Source organism: Atractosteus spatula, chromosome 9, assembly GCF_055471065.1.
Source record: "Atractosteus spatula isolate fAtrSpa1 chromosome 9, fAtrSpa1.hap1, whole genome shotgun sequence".
NCBI lineage: Eukaryota > Metazoa > Chordata > Actinopteri > Semionotiformes > Lepisosteidae > Atractosteus > Atractosteus spatula.
In genome coordinates, this window is record NC_142714.1 from 43,284,634 (window position 1) to 43,298,821 (window position 14,188).

At 37.6% G+C, this 14,188-nt stretch overlaps 1 protein-coding gene across 2 annotated transcripts in view; it reads right to left on the minus strand.

The window, feature by feature from the left end:
* thoc2 (THO complex 2) overlaps positions 1–5,007 on the minus strand; it is a 66,946-nt gene extending 61,939 nt beyond the window's left edge. For both annotated transcript variants that reach the window (XM_088926128.1, XM_088926129.1), the window contains exons 1-2: positions 4,919–5,007; positions 598–656 (exon numbers count right to left, since the gene is read on the minus strand). In XM_088926128.1, coding sequence (XP_088782254.1) covers positions 598–656; positions 4,919–4,983 — 124 coding nt within the window. In that variant the 5' untranslated portion in view covers positions 4,984–5,007. The remainder of the gene's footprint in view (positions 1–597; positions 657–4,918) is intronic.
* Positions 5,008–14,188: the final 9,181 nt, after the last annotated feature.

A 14,188-nucleotide genomic window follows, 5' to 3' on the forward strand; every position in this document is an offset into this window, starting at 1 on the left:
CTTCTACTGCTGAAGTTTCAAAACGTGAAAAATACTGCACAGTACACAAAACATATGGCTAATTAATGTCCACAGGTCAACAAGAAAGACAACAGAGGGGTGCTATCTTGTGCATTTGATATTAACTTCACTGCATGCTAATCACAGTATTGTCCCCAAGTTGTCCGTGGTAACCACTCTCTCTCGTTACCTAGAAACCCTTTTGCGATGCAAGAATCCACTGGGACTTACTCACTGCAAACATCTTCTGGCAAGGCTGGTGCAAGACAAATTCAAAGCACCTCATACTTGCCAAAAAACCTCTGGGTTTTATTTTATTCTTTTTCATTTTATTACAGTTAGAAAAAAGGCCAACTAAACTTTTTCCCAAGGAAAGCTGCCTTAAAAGGCTGATTAAGAGCATTTTTACTTTGGGAAGGAAAAAAGTTACAAACCAGAAAAAAAAAAATTAAGCTGCTATGATGTTTTATTGTAAACACAAAATTGCAAAGAATCTGAACACGGACAGACATTCTCATTAATATGGAAAAACAAATCAGTAGAGGGACTTGGAATAATGCTGTCAGCAATTAATGAACACATTTTATGACATCTTACCTTTTAACGTCACGTCATCATTAGTTTTATTGTCAGCAAGATTGCGACATAACTGTACACTGAAAAAGAAAAAGAAAAAAATCAAGTTTTAATTCCCTAACATAATAAATTCATTCAACCGTCAAAAGAAAGCTACAATTTCTAAAAACTTAGAACCAAACTTTTAAATAATATGCTTACATCAGATACCTCTTTAAACAAGAAATGCTTTCAAATTCTTACAACAACCACATCAAGAGCAAAAAAATAAAATGTAAGCAAGCTGTTTAACAAATTTTCATTTGAAGATATCCCCACTACAGAAATGTGTCCTTTATTACAGTAAACTGCACAAAATATGGGTCATGTTCAAGAATAAATGGGAAATTCCATTACTCCTTGTTCAATGTGCGAAGACGCATGCTGTTGATAAACTTCATACTATCTATTCTCTATTGTCTTTTTTTATCTATTCTCTTGGAAACGATGGCTCCTTTCCTGTACTCAGTAATAAAAACGTCCTTTCTTTTATCTTGGACTTTTCTGCTCACAAAACACACAGTGTGGTATTAGTGAGTGCCCCCTACATATCCTGGGAAAGAAGTATGTAGAGAAGTTTGTTTCAGAGAACTTACCAAATTCTCAGCAAACCTTACAAAGAAAGTGACAGATGTGAAACTTAGCTGGGCAGAAAAAAAAGGAATTCCAGCTGTAAAAAGGTGTTACTTAATGGCAGTCACATGGATGACGAAACCAATAATTTAAAAAACGCAGAGAAGCAATGTGCAAGTTGCAAAGAATGAATCATAGAGAAGAATATCAGTCCAATAATTATGCTGCATGCAAGCAGACTTAAAAATGCCTATGTACTATACAATCATTATATCACTGACACTTTTCTATGCACTTATCAAAGGTCTTTGCCAACTTTTTTCAGCTACTTGCCCATGGTTCACACTTTATCTACCAAGGACCACTTTATTAAATATCACACTGCATGTAAAACACACAGATGTTGTACTCTTCACTTTCGACAGATATGCAATTCTAAAAATTGACAAACAACTACTGAGAAAGAAAGGGGAGGACAGAATAGGAACTTTTTGAAAAGGAGACATTCAAATTATGCTAAACACATTAGCTTAGAAAGGCACTGTTGCGAGAGGTAACTAAACACATTTCCTCTATTCCAGCCTTCCTCCTGCTTCACATAGCTTAGAACAGTTAAGTAAATTCTCGTATAAGTCCTTAGGATTTAATTAATTTCATATACATATGACTTTGTACAACATCATCTGAAACAGGTTAAGAGCACCATTAGAGCCAAAACAAATTAATATCAAACAGGCATGTCTTCAATTTAAAATATTCCAGACAGATGTATATGTCCAGGTTAGTGAAAGCTCTGGAGCTAACTGTTAACACAGCTTTAATATTATCTGCTAAATTTGATTTTTCTAAAAAAATGTATACACTTTGAGAACACTCCACACCTGAACACACAGAAGGTGATCTTTCACAACAGACATGGATTTTTTTAGTAAGATTTTTATGTTTTTAAGGCAAGTAACATTTTGCCACACGGTGAAAATGATAAATGCTCAGCTATAAATATTTTAAAGGTTACTCTGAGCATCAGGTCACTTTAACTGTATTAATAGGATGTGATCATATGGAGGCTTAATCCAAATTGGTAGAATCTGAAAGCAACGCATTTCAGTATGTACATGCAGAGATGTCTGAAGGGAAGAGAAAAGGTATGCATTTAATATGTTTAATTTTTTATATCTAGCTACATATAAGATGCCACATGCTTAGGGGAGGAGGGGAGTTCCAAGCCTTATTACTATAAGCCTCCACCTAGAAACAGATAAAGCCTAAAATCTGCAGATTAAACTCATTTCCAAACAGAGACCTAGAAAGATTAAATCCTGGACTTCCAGTGTTAAAATCAAATTACAGGAAGAGATAGGGGAAACAACTGGCTGTTGGTCGTGATTTTCTTTGTTATTTTGATTGCTATCTCTAATAAAAAAAAGGAGAACTCCAAAAAAAAAAGATTCCACAGCATTAAGAGCTGTAAATGAAAGTTAACGATAACATCTAACTATTGATTTAACGCATCCACCTTCCACTTACAAGGTGGAGTTTAAAACACAGTCACATGTCAAATAATATTGTAACATGGGAGCCAGCATGTAATAATCTTCACAATTGTCTTGCAACCTAAAGAGTACTGTTCCTCATTATTCACACGAAGTGGGCATTTCCGTCTCCTGCATGTAAGCTGTTGAAACTGATGTAACGATAATCTATGTTTTAAAATATTATCTCAATAACATTTCAGGAAAAATATTTCATGTATACCAAATATTTTTTTTCTCCTCTCATTTAAGAACAAGACTCAAGCACACCAGGATATTAGTAACCCAGGGATCAGAGTGAAGCATGATTTAAAAACACTCCTTGTGTTCACCTAACAGACTGTATTTCAGCTTACACACTTCAGCCCAACACACCCGTTGGGCTGCAATGATGCCAGGAGGACTAGCTGAGCAATTACACACTGCACTTAATACAGGCTTAATGCAGCACTAGAGAGCGACAAATACAACACAAAGACAAAAATATAGATTTCTGAATACTTAACTGAACGTCTTTTGAAGTGAACACACAAACTCTTATTTTATAGCTAGCAGCCATGTTTTTCCTGCTTTTTTCCAGAAACTCTCCTCATGGACATTTATCTTAATTCAATAAAACAGACCTCTAGGTTTTAGGTAACTATTTTTGGCAGATACCTATGCTTTATTTGTTCAAGTAAATGATGTTTGGCTATGCGTGCTTAAACTTTCATCTATCTTAGTATTTAATTTCTACCTTCTACCTTCTTGTCAAATGTTAAGAACAGCACATTGCCACCCATTACCTGAGGTGGATTACTACCATTCTGAGGTATTAACATTCAAAACACTTCTGACCCCAGTAGATGCTATCAAACTAGTAAAAATGTCTACCCAAGTTAAATCCTCAGTCATATTGCCAGTGTGCAAAGGGCATACAAAATGTTAGCTTTTGACCTTTGTTGTGCATGCACAACATGGTATAACCATGCTATGTTAAGTCATTGTGGTTACGTTATACGAGGTTCTCTTAACTACACAAGTCAACAAAACAGGCTCAACTCCACATTTTGTTAATGTGGAGCAGGATACTTGATCAAATGTTCTTCATTAGGGTTTATTAAAATATGAGGGGAACGGTAACATGCTACCATAAAAATAAAATGCCTCACATGTAAAATTATCCATGGCATCACTACATATAGGTCACTTATATATTTTCAAACCACAAAGTAGTCTGAACTAGGCCTAACTGCTTATCATTAAAAAGAAACTAGGTTGATAGCTTCCCATTAGTGACAATAAGAATAATATGCCCAAAGATCTCTTTTAATAAAGTTAACTGAGCAAACGCCTTCCTTATGTACCAACAATTCAAAATAATTTCAGGATCCGCTGTAGGTTTGCATTCATTTTACTATACAAAATATTCCACTTTCAAAGAACGTGCTGGTTCATATATGCCCCACCCATAGCCCATGGGGAACTGCTGCTGTTTTTTTTATTAAAAACATTTATGATGAGCTACATTATGCAAAATTTAATAAACGGTTTAAATTAAGTGCTTGAAGACAAAAGTCATTTCTTGACGTTATCATATGACCACAGGAACAAGAAGCAATATTGTTTTTTTTAAAAAAACTCTTTAATCCCAACGCAAACCCAACTCGTTAACCACTGCTTCAAGCCCATGCTACAACAAAGCAAGAAAAAAAAACAAGTTTCATACTGAATGTGCATAATCCTCAGGTTCAATGTCAAGTATAGCAGATTTAACAGTCATTTTTACGATGTAACTGTGATTCCAAAAAAGTGTCACTACGACCGTGCTAGCAGTAACACCAAGTAAGCGTGCGCAACACAAATCACATGCACAAAGTCGAGCGCAGAGTGATCGCGTACGGTGTCGAAAGTATTAAAAATACAAATGATGCATTAATTTTAATATAATCAGTCGAGTGGAAGCGTTGTGAATCGTTTAGTTCAACGAACATATTATCCCTCCCCCTAAATATTTCGATATCTGTAACGCCGAGGTCCACACTGCTCTGAAATAGAAAGTATGGAGGTGGAGGTGGACACAATGCAGAAAGTACTATTTACTCGCTACAGGACCGCGCTTTTAAAACACGAACTCCGATCACGTGGAAACGTGCTTCTTAAAACCAAGAACGATTGACTATCTCTCATTTCAACACAACGACGGAAAGTTAACTCACAACTCATTTTTTCCTGATTTTTCCCAGTTTTTGATCCAATCAGTAGGGAGGACCACCGCCGCCATCTTCCCCACTATACCGCACTTAGCCCGGATGTTTAGCACAAAGCACCGGGTCAAAGGACGCGCGGGCTAATGCATCTTGGGATTGTGGGGGAACGCTTGTTTATGGCTGGTGGTTGAAATTGTATCTAAAAAGCAATTTTATTTTTTTAATTTACAATCTTTATTGTAGTTTTGTTACATTGGTGTAATTTGAATAAAGCTATGAGGTTTACGTTACTTTCTGTTGCCAGTCAATTATCTTAACAATGTAATGATTTTAGACAACATGCATTAAACATTTCAGATCAGTTGTTTGCCTATATATATAAAACATGGCATTTTATTTACGGGATACATTATTTGATTACTTCTCAGTAAAAGTCTGAGTGCAGACATACATTTTGTAAAATTATTATTTAAGCTAAAATGCACTATCAAGAAACAAGACAATATTCACTATCTTGGAAAACCTAAGTAAATTTAATTTAAGAAATCAGTAACATTTTGTCTGCTAAAATTATTAGGGACCTTTGTACATTTGCAGGTTTAATTTGGATTTTGGGGAATTTATTGAGAATCAACATAAACTGTGCCAGAAACTGTTAGAAACCAAACCAGAAATCAGAAAACCTCAGTTTGAGTTCAGAAGAACCAGCTTTATTCAATCTGCAGAAAAGGATACTGGAGAGTGACAGAGTCCACCATCTTATGAAAAATGTTCAATCAAAAGCAGGTGCAGCTGCTTAAGTATACCTTATTTGTGTCACAAAAGCATGTTCATTTGACAAAAAAGCTATTCACTCTAACAAATGCTTTTACTATGTGTTATCACATCTCAGGAAGTCTGCCAAGCATATTCTCTCCTCTACTGTACCTCCCAATTACACTACCTTTATTTTTCCTTTCCTGCATATCTCATAGGTTTCTGGTTATTTAATGATCATTCCCATACTTGTCAGTGTGCTGAAACTCCGTGAGTTCAAAGACAGGCATTTGGCCTGCACAGCCTGAGCTTTTCAGTCCTCCTGTTAACCGCCTAGCAACCCAGGCAGGTTACCTATATGGTTACGTAAACATCAGCAGAGCTCCTCAGCTCCTCTAATCTGACATTTCAGGTCAATTGCACTCCTCATACAGCCTCAGGCTTTCCCTATTGAAGGGATTTAGATGGGAGGGAATTTAGAGTTTGTTTAGATCTGATACTATTTACTATTTCCTGAACTGGTGGTAAGAGGTTACTGGTAAAACCCTGGATGCTTTTCCCTGACTAAAATTATGACATGACTGAATTGTAGTCACGCTATTAAAACAGATGACAAAGCTAATGACAGAAATAGGCTCTGAGTGTCTCACTGTTAAGATGGCGGCTCGATCGGCAGCCACAGTGTGTTGCTCTTACGTGATTTGTTTGTTTTTGGGTGTTAAAGTTGTTTGTGGAGAATCAAACTGAATAATCTTTTGCAATATATATTTTTCCTCTCATTTCTGAAATGTATATTGTGTTCTATGTGTCTATGTATATATGGTATGTCTGTGTGCATATAGTGTATGAGCAAATCACCAAGTCATATTCCTTGTAAGTGAAAACTTACTTGGCCAATAAAGTGATCTATCTATCTAAGCGTGCTGAGAATTTTACACAGAATTTTATCAAACATCGCAGGGTCTTCCAACCTCTTTTTGCTGTTCCTTGTTCAGAACAGACTTTTACTTTCCTCTTCTTGAATGATTGTCCTGCTGTATAACTGCGGGACACTGCAGGCTAAACCACCTCTGTGAAAAAGCATGACACTCGTGGGTAGAATGTGGATTCTAGTGGCATCAGACAATGCAGGCCTCTTGCACATACCATCTTGTCAATGAGAAAATACCACAGTGTTGGCAACACCTGTATAGTCTGAGTTATTGATCGGCTCAGAAGAGACTACAATGGTATTGGCATTTTGTAGCCCACAAACAGTGCCATGGGAGCATGTAATCTAATGAGCTGACTCAGTGCAGTACTCATAGTGATCACCTGAACCATTCCCATGATTGAATTATTTTATGTATGTGGTCCATGCTCTGTGGTTCATTCTACAACTTCCTTCATAACTGAAACCTATAAGATACTTAATTATTACACATAACTATGTGAGAAAGGGTATACCAGGAGACCTTCATCACACACACCCTGCCAATTCACTACTGATCTGCACAGTGTAGTTCAACACAGAAATTCTATTATTACATTTTTTTACAGCATTTTCAAAATATGTGACCTCCACAACATACATTATAAAATGTGAAATTTTGACCTTGGTTATTCCATAATAATATTACCAGGCACCTCTGCAGTAATAAGACACAGCTCAGGCCACTAATACTCACATTTAAACATTTTATTTCTTAAACATTTCATAAAATTTCTTTTATTTCTCACAATATTCTCCCTCATGTCCAAATCTATGATGACTTGGTGGTTCATTTGTGCAAATCATCCTCAGATCCCAAAGGCCTTGTTCCTTTATCAGTCCTCGCCTCCCTCCTGTTGGGGAGTGAGCACTTTCCCAAGCTTCCAGCAGATATCCAGTATCAAGTTATTGAAGTTTACTGCTGGGGCCTCTAGGTAGTGGCTGAAATCACTGAGGATAGTAAAAATAGGTTCTTCATTCTTCGAGCCCTCAGCCATCACACCACCTGCAATGAAATAGCAGCTGCCAGGCATCCTGTTGGAAGGAACAGAATATAGTTGATAAGACTAAATAAGCAAGAAATACGAAAAGTTACTTCCACCTGTGTCCCCCAGCAAGTGTTTCACTAGCGATATTGATGTCCAGTAGGTTGACTCTGACAAGCCCTTTGAGGATTTTGAAATTTTATATTAGGTCCCTTCTTAATCTTTTCTGTTGAAGACTGTAATTGTTCTGTATTTTCTCCCAAAGAAGTCAGTGCAAAACAACCCCTTAAGCTCAGCACTCCACCTCATCATTCTTCTCTAGAGTGATCTTATCTTCTGGCTTGATAACTTAGAGTCTTTGAGCAATATTGTAGTTCCGTTAAATCTTTTGACTGGTTATCAGGAGTAGACCTATACTCCCACTAGACCCTGCAACCTTATTAGCATAAAAAGTTGTAATTGACAGCTAACCCACACTTTGCCAAATAATGTCCGGTTTTCGTTGCACTAGGTAGATATTCCTTCCATTACAGCAGATAGTAGCTTGATTTGACAAAATGAGATTCTTGGCTTTTGGACGTCTACATACTAGCTAGATTTAAGGTATGGTCTCCTCAAAGGGTACCATGAGCTTTTGGGCACAACACAAAACACAAGACAACTGAGGATACAACACAGAGACAGACAGCATTCTGCTGCACTTGCTAGATGTGGTTCAGCACAGGCACAAAGGGCATCTCTTCCGGTTACAGTGATGCTGAAGAGCTGTGGAGCCACACGGAAATCTCCATCGTCCTGCTTATATTGATATGGCTTTTCAGCTGCCCCTCATCCTGGATCCCATTCACCAGCAATTTTATTCTACCCGTAACATTACATGCAATTTCCATTACTTCTGCATTCCTTCTTTTCACTGAGTCTCCTGCCTCTCTCAAACTGCATGTGATCTTTTCACCATTACAACATACAGTACATTGTACTTACAACTGCACACTCACACTACACTGGCAGTTCCATCTTTATATTGAGATTGCTGAGATGCCTTTTATTCTTTTCCGTTATTCTTAATATACAGTAATACCCCCCAATTTCAATTGATGAAGGCTTTAACAAAGACGTGTCTACTCACACACATGCTTGCTCCTGCACTGCTGTTTTAGACTTACGCATGCAAATGACTACACAAAACACGTTTTGATCTCAGTTGTTGTCTCACCACATTTTAGCTCTTGGAATTCCTCCAACCAGCTCTTTGAATTACTGTATGCCAACACTATCTGGTGTGGAGCACCAGCGCCTCTGACCTCTCTTGTGTTTGAACACCAGCACTTCATGTTGACTCTCAGCTACTGGTTCACTGAATTAAGCTTCTTATTAATGGTGGTCTTTGTAGTTTTCAGAATTGTAGGATTCAGAATTTATTGTATTTATACACTGTTATACTGAACATCATCACTTTTAATCATTTCTGGCAAGCTCGCATCCCTCAGCTCTCTCCAGTTCCCAGATCAAACACAGATATACGATTTCACAGTCTTAACTGTAAAATTCAGGCTATGAAGTAGTCCAGATATTTTTAGATTCTTAGTTATTTCTACACATTGATCCAAACTAGAAGTCATACAGTTTTTTTAATCCTGTAGGTTAACATCCTAAGTTAAGATGAACACATTAATGTCATGTTTAAGTAATAAATGGCAGGCATTAAGACTAGAGAAGCGAGTACTGGCAGTACTCCTTTTTTTCAAGCACTGCCTCCAAACAGATCTCTATTCCTGCTCTCTTCTCAGCTTCAGCCTGTGTCCTTTTGAAGTAGCCCATCTCTCACAAGTCCACTCACCCATAAAATAAAACTAAATTCCAGTTTACATCAGTATTATTGTTTTTTAGATAAGTTTTAATCTTTACTTATCAAGCCTTACTAGTGCTGGCTTATATTCCAATTGCAAATTCTTCAAGGCTTTTCCCTACCTGATTAATAGCATAAATCCACCCATGAAAACAACAAGTTACAGAGTGTTCTCAAAGATTCTCGTGTACACATGTACATTGTGTACTCATGTACAAGTACATTTACTTGTAGATACTTTACCACAAATTCTTTTATGTGTACAGGTATGTGAAAATATTGTTCCATTCAATACAATTAGATCACAATGAAAACAAACAAAAAGAACATACTGTATACATATAATATACACAGATGAGATTAGTTACAGTGCTGGGTAGAGGACTCTTAATTTCATACAATTGGTTTATCATACTGTAAATAACATTATAGATATAAAATTACCAAGAAATCTTACAATACTAGGGGTGATAGCAGATGTTATTTATACAACAAAACAGGCTTACTTGTTACAAATCCTATTAACACTGCAGAAAAGTCTATTACACTAAACTGGCTTAAAAAGTACTCTCCAACCTATGGGCAGTAGTTGTTGATAGTAAAAGAAATGTTTGTGATGGAAAGGATTATTTTTTTGTTTTGATTGTAGATGAGGCATTTCTCTGAAAGATAGAAGATACCTATAAAATGGTAGAGGGATGAATTAGTGTAATTATGTCTTGATGAATTCTCGCGAACGTTAACCAAAGATATGAATATGTACTGTATTTACTTTCTTTTTTGCTCTCTTTTCTTGGTTATTAGCTGTACCTCACAGCTGCTCAAATATGCGGTACAGTGCTTTTTACACTTGATTTATCTTTTTTTTGATACAACATCAGCAGCTATTTTTAAACTACTTTCACCTGTACCTGGAATGTAATTTGGCCTTGTCTTGATATTATTTATGCGTTACCTTACTTACTTTATAGTTGTTTTATTTTCTTTAGTCATATCTAGCTGGTCCAGGTGGCTAAACACACTTGCGCCATTGTCTTTGACGCACACACACAGCCACAACCAGAGCTCTTAACACACACATCTTTAAGCAATTAGTTTCAACATTTTTTGTACGTTTTTTTACTGCTACAATTCATTATTAATATTCACTAGGTGTTGCATTTGTTTCCAGAACGCAGTGGCTACACGGCATTTTTCTACGTTCTTAGCTCCTAGCATTAATGCATTATTTTCATCTTGCAATTGTTTTATTATTTGTTTGACCACTAGGTCTCTCCACATAGACTAAAAACCTTGGCCTGTCTTTTCTTCCACCTAACCATCCCCACTCCAGCAGTTGATGTACACTGCCATCCTATCAACAAACACGCTTCCCTCTCTCATGTTTTAACCTTCTTATGTTTTTGCATCGCTTACTGGGTTTATTCATACTGGGATATTTACGATATGGCACACTGCTACTGCACCCGGTTCCTCCCCAGTTGACTCACAAAGCCACGCACAATCTACATGGTCAAAATTACCGCACACAGTTCCACCAACCCCCGATTCTACCATGTCGCGCACAGCTCCACTGACACACATTCCTACTGCGTGACCTTAACTGCACACAGTTCCACTGACACCGAGTCCTAATGCACTACTTTAACTCCACAGCTCTCTGACACCCAGTCCTACTGCACTTTAACTGCAAGCAGTTCCACCGATACCTGGTCCTACAGTGCGAGTAACACAGTGCGAGAACAACCCCTGCACAAAGTTCAACCCTTACAGTTCATACTGTGTGATTAACAGCACAACAAATCTGTTATTTCACTGAATGCTTGCCTGAACTCGCCCCTCTGTAAATGCTGAGTTCTGAGAATGTTGAGGTGCGTTGAGTTACCAGCGGAACTCTCCCCGACCAGCAGCCAGGTGGATTTCCCTAAGCCCTATCTGAAGGTGGTAAAAAACCCCAGGTTGCCATCTTCGGAAAGCTCCTTTCTTGGGGAACCCCACTCACATGCCAAAAAACTGTTAGAATCCAAACCAGAAGTCAGAAAATATGAGAGTGGGAGTTCAATAGAACCAGCTTTATTCGATCTGCAGAAAAGGATAGTGGACAGTGACTAAGTCTACCATCACACATAAAATTCTCAAAAATTAAAAGTAGACGCAGCAGCTTAAGTTTACCTTATTTGTGTCACAAAAGCTTGTTCATTTTACAACAGGTTATTCATTCTAACAGATGTTTTTATTATTTGTTAACATATCTCAGGAAGCCAGCCTTTGTGTCCTCTCTCTCCCAATTACACTTCCTCTGCTTTTCCTTTCCTGAATATCTTATGGGTTCCTTGTTAGTATGCCACTCCCATGCTAAGCTTCTGCCACTTCAGGGATAGGTGTTCAGCCTTCACAGCCCGAGTTTTTCAGCGCTTAAAATGGGGGTTTGGTATTGGTATCACCTGCACAGTGTGTGTTATTGATTCCCACTTCCCATATAAATGCCTGCTTGTAAACTGCAACATTTCACAAAGAAGTCAAGCTGTATTTTGTGCAGTTGTCTGTAGGCTGAATCTTCTGGCCTGAACTTTTTCATATAGCTAAAGACACATTTATCCCATTGTAATAATTCTTCAGGCAGTGTATTTTATTTCCTTTTTAATGCTGCATATTGTAATTGGACAAAAATCTATATTTGCATGGTGGCACAGTGGTTAGCACTGCTGCCTCTCGGTGCTGAGGCCCTGAATTTGATTCTGCAGATGGGGTGGACATGATCTGTACGATGGAGTTTGTAAGATCTCTCTATGCTAGGGTGGGTTTTCTCTCACAGCCCAGAGTCATACTAGTAGGTTAATTGGCTTTTGGGAAAATTGGCCCTGGTGTGTTTGTGTCTGTGTGTGCTCTGTGATGGACTGACATCCCATCAGGGGTGTACCCTGCGTTTCACCTGTTGCTTGCCAGGATAGGCTCAGGCTCCCCTGCGATCCTGAACTGGATAAAATGGTTAGAAGATAGATGAATGAAAAATCAATTATAATTTGAGAGAACTGAATATCCGTTCCAATCAAGGCCATATACAAATTTTAAAATATTTAAATTGATCCAAGAGCTGTGAAGAAAGTTAAAGTATCTCTCATTTTGTTTAACATGACAGATTTCTACTTTAACCCAAAACATCTACTCTCTTTTGGCATATTAAAGTGTAAGTCAGTATGACTTTGGATTGTGAGAGAAAACCCACCCAAACATAGAGAGAACTTACAAACTGCATTGTACAGACCATGTCCACACTAATTAAAAGCACCATTCCCTAATTGTTTTGCATGATATACACTGTTTAAAGTATGGCCACAATGAAAAAAGTTTAATAGAAAAGAATCATTTGTTGTCGTTGTAATAAAGCAAAGCAAAGGTTTTTGACATCTAAAAACATTGTGAAATATAAATACAGTAAGTATACACAGAATACTGTGGAATTAACAATTCCCACAAACCCACCAGATGGAAAATGTATATTGATTGCTAAAAACAAAAGTTACAGACATCTTGGAATGAAATTATAGTTATGTGTGGAACAGCTATTATTCGAGGAACTAGAAGGTTGGTAGAGGATACCTCTCAACCACTTGTTATTGATTTCAAGTCAAAAGATATATTTACCTGTGCAATTACAAAAAATGTTTCACTTTTATGAACAACTGATTACTTCTGAAACCTGATAACCACAAGGGACAAAGCTCTTTTCATATATTATTGTGATTCTGCAAAGTTGATAGGCAAACAAACAGTTTGCCTAAATTTAAATTGCAAAAAGAATAATGTAATCATTGTTTGGTAATGATTCGAGACCCCCATAGGGTGGCGCTATAGCGACTTGTGTTCCAAACTGAATTCCATTTCCCTCTTTACAGGTCCGTGCGAATAATCAGAGCTGTGAGAATACGTGCCTCTTGGATTGCTGCGAGGTTCACAGTTCTGTCATATTTTTTATACACATTCACTTAATTCTTATACTGCCCTCTCAACTGCAAAAGAAAATATCATTGTAAATAATAGATTAGAATTATTACACTTATGTAGCGCTTTTTCTGGAGACTTAATGTTTAATGGAGGTTAATGCTTCATTAATCTGTCTGATGGCAGCCAATGTGTGTCAGTAACTCATCACAGATCAACTATCAGTGGAGAGGAGAACAGAGTAATGCAGCCAATTTATTAATGGGGATTATTAGGAGGCTATGATTGATAAGGGGCCTCCAGTATAGTAGATGTCCCCTCCGACCCTTCCCATAAACTCTTTGCCCTCCTACCATCTGGGAAAAGATATCGCAGTGTACGGGCTAGCTCCACCAGACTCTGTAACAGCTTCTTCCCACACACCATGGAATCTACTTGCACCCACTCCAATTCCAGAAACAGGGTTTAAATCCCCCCAGTGTGTTTTGTATATTGTATTATGTATTTGCCTTGTAATTTGCACTATCTGCACTTTGCACTATGTGTATCCTGTCTCAGTTGTCTATGTCAGTGTCCTGTCTGTCCTGCCTGTATTTGCACCATGGACCAGAAGGAATGATATTTAGTTCCACTGTATACTTGTAAATGGCTGGAGTGGCAAATACATGTGAATTTCAAACTTGACAAGGGCCAGGGGGGAATTTGGCCAGGACACCAGGGTGGTCACACCTCTAATCTTAATGAGAAAGGCCCTGAAGTTTTTAATGATCACAGGG